Source organism: Pteropus vampyrus, unplaced genomic scaffold (assembly GCF_000151845.1).
Source record: "Pteropus vampyrus isolate Shadow unplaced genomic scaffold, Pvam_2.0 Scaffold61, whole genome shotgun sequence".
NCBI lineage: Eukaryota > Metazoa > Chordata > Mammalia > Chiroptera > Pteropodidae > Pteropus > Pteropus vampyrus.
The window spans coordinates 6,075,118-6,077,543 of record NW_011888842.1 but is presented as its reverse complement, the minus strand read 5'-3'; the positions used below and the strand labels follow the sequence as shown (position 1 = coordinate 6,077,543).

The 2,426-nt window shown below is 45.8% G+C and overlaps 1 protein-coding gene across 1 annotated transcript in view; it reads left to right on the top strand.

Moving 5' to 3' along the window:
* The window catches only part of CDK5RAP2 (CDK5 regulatory subunit associated protein 2), a 169,843-nt gene that overhangs the window by 43,995 nt on the left and 123,422 nt on the right, over window positions 1-2,426 (top strand). The window contains 2 exon segments of the mRNA XM_011360968.2: window positions 1,359-1,412; window positions 2,269-2,388. Of these exon segments, the coding sequence (XP_011359270.1) occupies window positions 1,359-1,412; window positions 2,269-2,388 (174 nt within the window).

Below are 2,426 nucleotides of genomic sequence, written 5' to 3'. Positions count from 1 at the left end.
GTCTACTTTGAAGATGTCTGGCCCCATTTCCTGCCTCCTCTTGCTCCACTGAGCTAAGAGAACAGCTTAGAATTAATATTTAAATTTTGTTCTCTTTTAGACTGATTGAGGAGCTGAAGCTGTCTTTGAAGAGCAAAGAAGCTTTAATTCAGTGCCTTAAAGAGGAGAAATCTCAGATGGCGTCTCCTGATGAGAATGTGTCATCTGGAGGGCTCCAAGGACTTTCTGCTGCTCTGAGGGAAGAAAAGGCGAGAGAAACTGAGGTGAGGCGATAGGACACGACGTGGGACTTTAATTAGCAGGCCAGTCTCTTCCGTGGGAAGTGGAGTGCACATCCAGTCCCCACGGTTCGCACACAGTCCGCTTCCAAATATTAGCTCCCTGTCAGCTGAGGAACTGGCAGGAACCTCCTTTGTCAGGAGCATTTTTTTTCCTTTTCAGTCTCAGGTTCACATAAAGTTGCTTAAAAAACAGTTCATACCTGCTTGCCTCCGTTTTGCTGTGTGTTAATTTGTTGTTGCCTGGGGACTTTATTTTCATCCTTTGGATTTTCTTAGGATAAAATTATGGTACTCACCTGTTTTACCTTTTGTCTGAAATTTCAGAGGCAGTGGGGACAGGGAACTAGCCTGTATTGGGGCTACAGCACGAAAGGGGTTCACTTCACTTCATCTTCCTGATTACCTTGCGAGGTAGAGACCACGGTCCCGCGTCGAGTTTAGAAACAGGCTCAGCTCAGAGGAGTGATACTTTCCCAAGTTCTAGGAGGCGTGTTATTAGTCCTGACCCGAAGCCTCCCTGGACCCTTCCCCACATAGGCGGCCTCCGTGCAAGGCTCTTGAAGAGGATGGGCAGGACCTGGAAGTGCAGGTGGGCCTAGTCGAGACCTTCCCACTCTCATCGGAGCACAGGTGGCTGCTGCGTGTGGTACTTTCACATCTGAGATGTTCGGATGCTCATGAAAAGTCTCGACTTCTTTATGGAGCAGGGTCTCCTTTGTCCCTAACGCAGCCATGAGGTTTTTAGCCCCACCAATTAGTTTTTGGCTGTAATTAGCCTTCATCTTCTGCTTCTTTTAACCCTTTTTCTCACTTCTGAAGCCCTGATTAGGGCTTTCTCATTGTAGTTCCTTGGTGTACTCTCTATGGGGCTGGTGATCAACCAACATGGGTTGCTCGTTTTTATATTTTTCTTCACTTGAGTGGGACTTTGGGTGAGGCAGAGAGGGGCGGACACTTGTTTTCATGTGTTCCACAGTAGTGGGGAATAGTAAGTAAATGAGGTGCTCATTCTGATTGTTCTGGGAAAGCTGTTGGATTGTGGGTACCTTCTGGGCACCAATTAATGCCTTTTCTTAGGCTGCACAAATGGACCACCAGAAGGAGAGAGATCGCTTTGAAGAGAGGATCCAGGTATGTTGATACAATTTTTAAAAATTTATTGAAGACTTATCCTTGCCTCTTGCTTTATTCCGAGTGCAGAAGATAATTCTGTGTGACAATGCTGTCATTCATTGACTGCTACTGTCTGCCAGTGAGACTTTAGGCAGTGGAGAGGGGGTTTCTCGATCTTTACAATAACTGTGAAATAGGCATTCCCATTTTGCAGATGTGTCACGTGAGGCCCAGAGAGGTGAGGTCCCTTACCCAATGACACGTAGCTCAGAAAAAGTATCGCAAGGATTCAGACTTGCCAGTCTGATCCCAAAGCCGGTGCTCCACGGTCCCTTAGTCGCAGCTGCCGGCGTTTGTATAGCGCCTGCCAGCTCAGAAAGCACTTTCATGTCCATTATCTCTCATCCTCACGACAGCCTGGGAGGCAGGCAGCGGCGATTATCTTTAGAAATGAACTCAGACTATAAATGTATATGTTCAGTTTCCATCAAACCAAATTCTCTGCTCGCTTTTGTAACATTAAGGAATGAAATTAATGATCTGTTATTTCCCCCAAATAACCTGGTACGGTTTCAAAGGCTCTGATGTGACTGTATTCAGATTCCAGAAGGCACTGGAGCCCTTCCCATGGGAATAGCTGTCATCGTCTTAACTGCTCTGATCTCCTTCCTTTCACCCAGCCCCGTTGCCGTGAGCAGTAGCACTGTAACTCGGAGCCGACGCCGCTGCGTTCAGCTCTACTTGGAAACATTAATCACAGGTTGACAGGAATAAGATAGAATAACTGCATTTGAGTGTGCTCTTAAAGATATATTTACAGTGCATTTTGGTTGGAACACATCAACTTAGTGAATCTTTTTCTAATCTAATTTAGGCACTTCAGGAGGACCTGAGAGAGAAGGAAAGAGAAATTGCTACAGAAAAGAAAAACAGTTTAAAGAGGGATAAGGCCATTCAGGGTCTAACCATGGCGTTAAAGTCAAAGGAAAAAGAGGTACGTCTGATACACCTCAAGTCAGATTTTTCTTCATT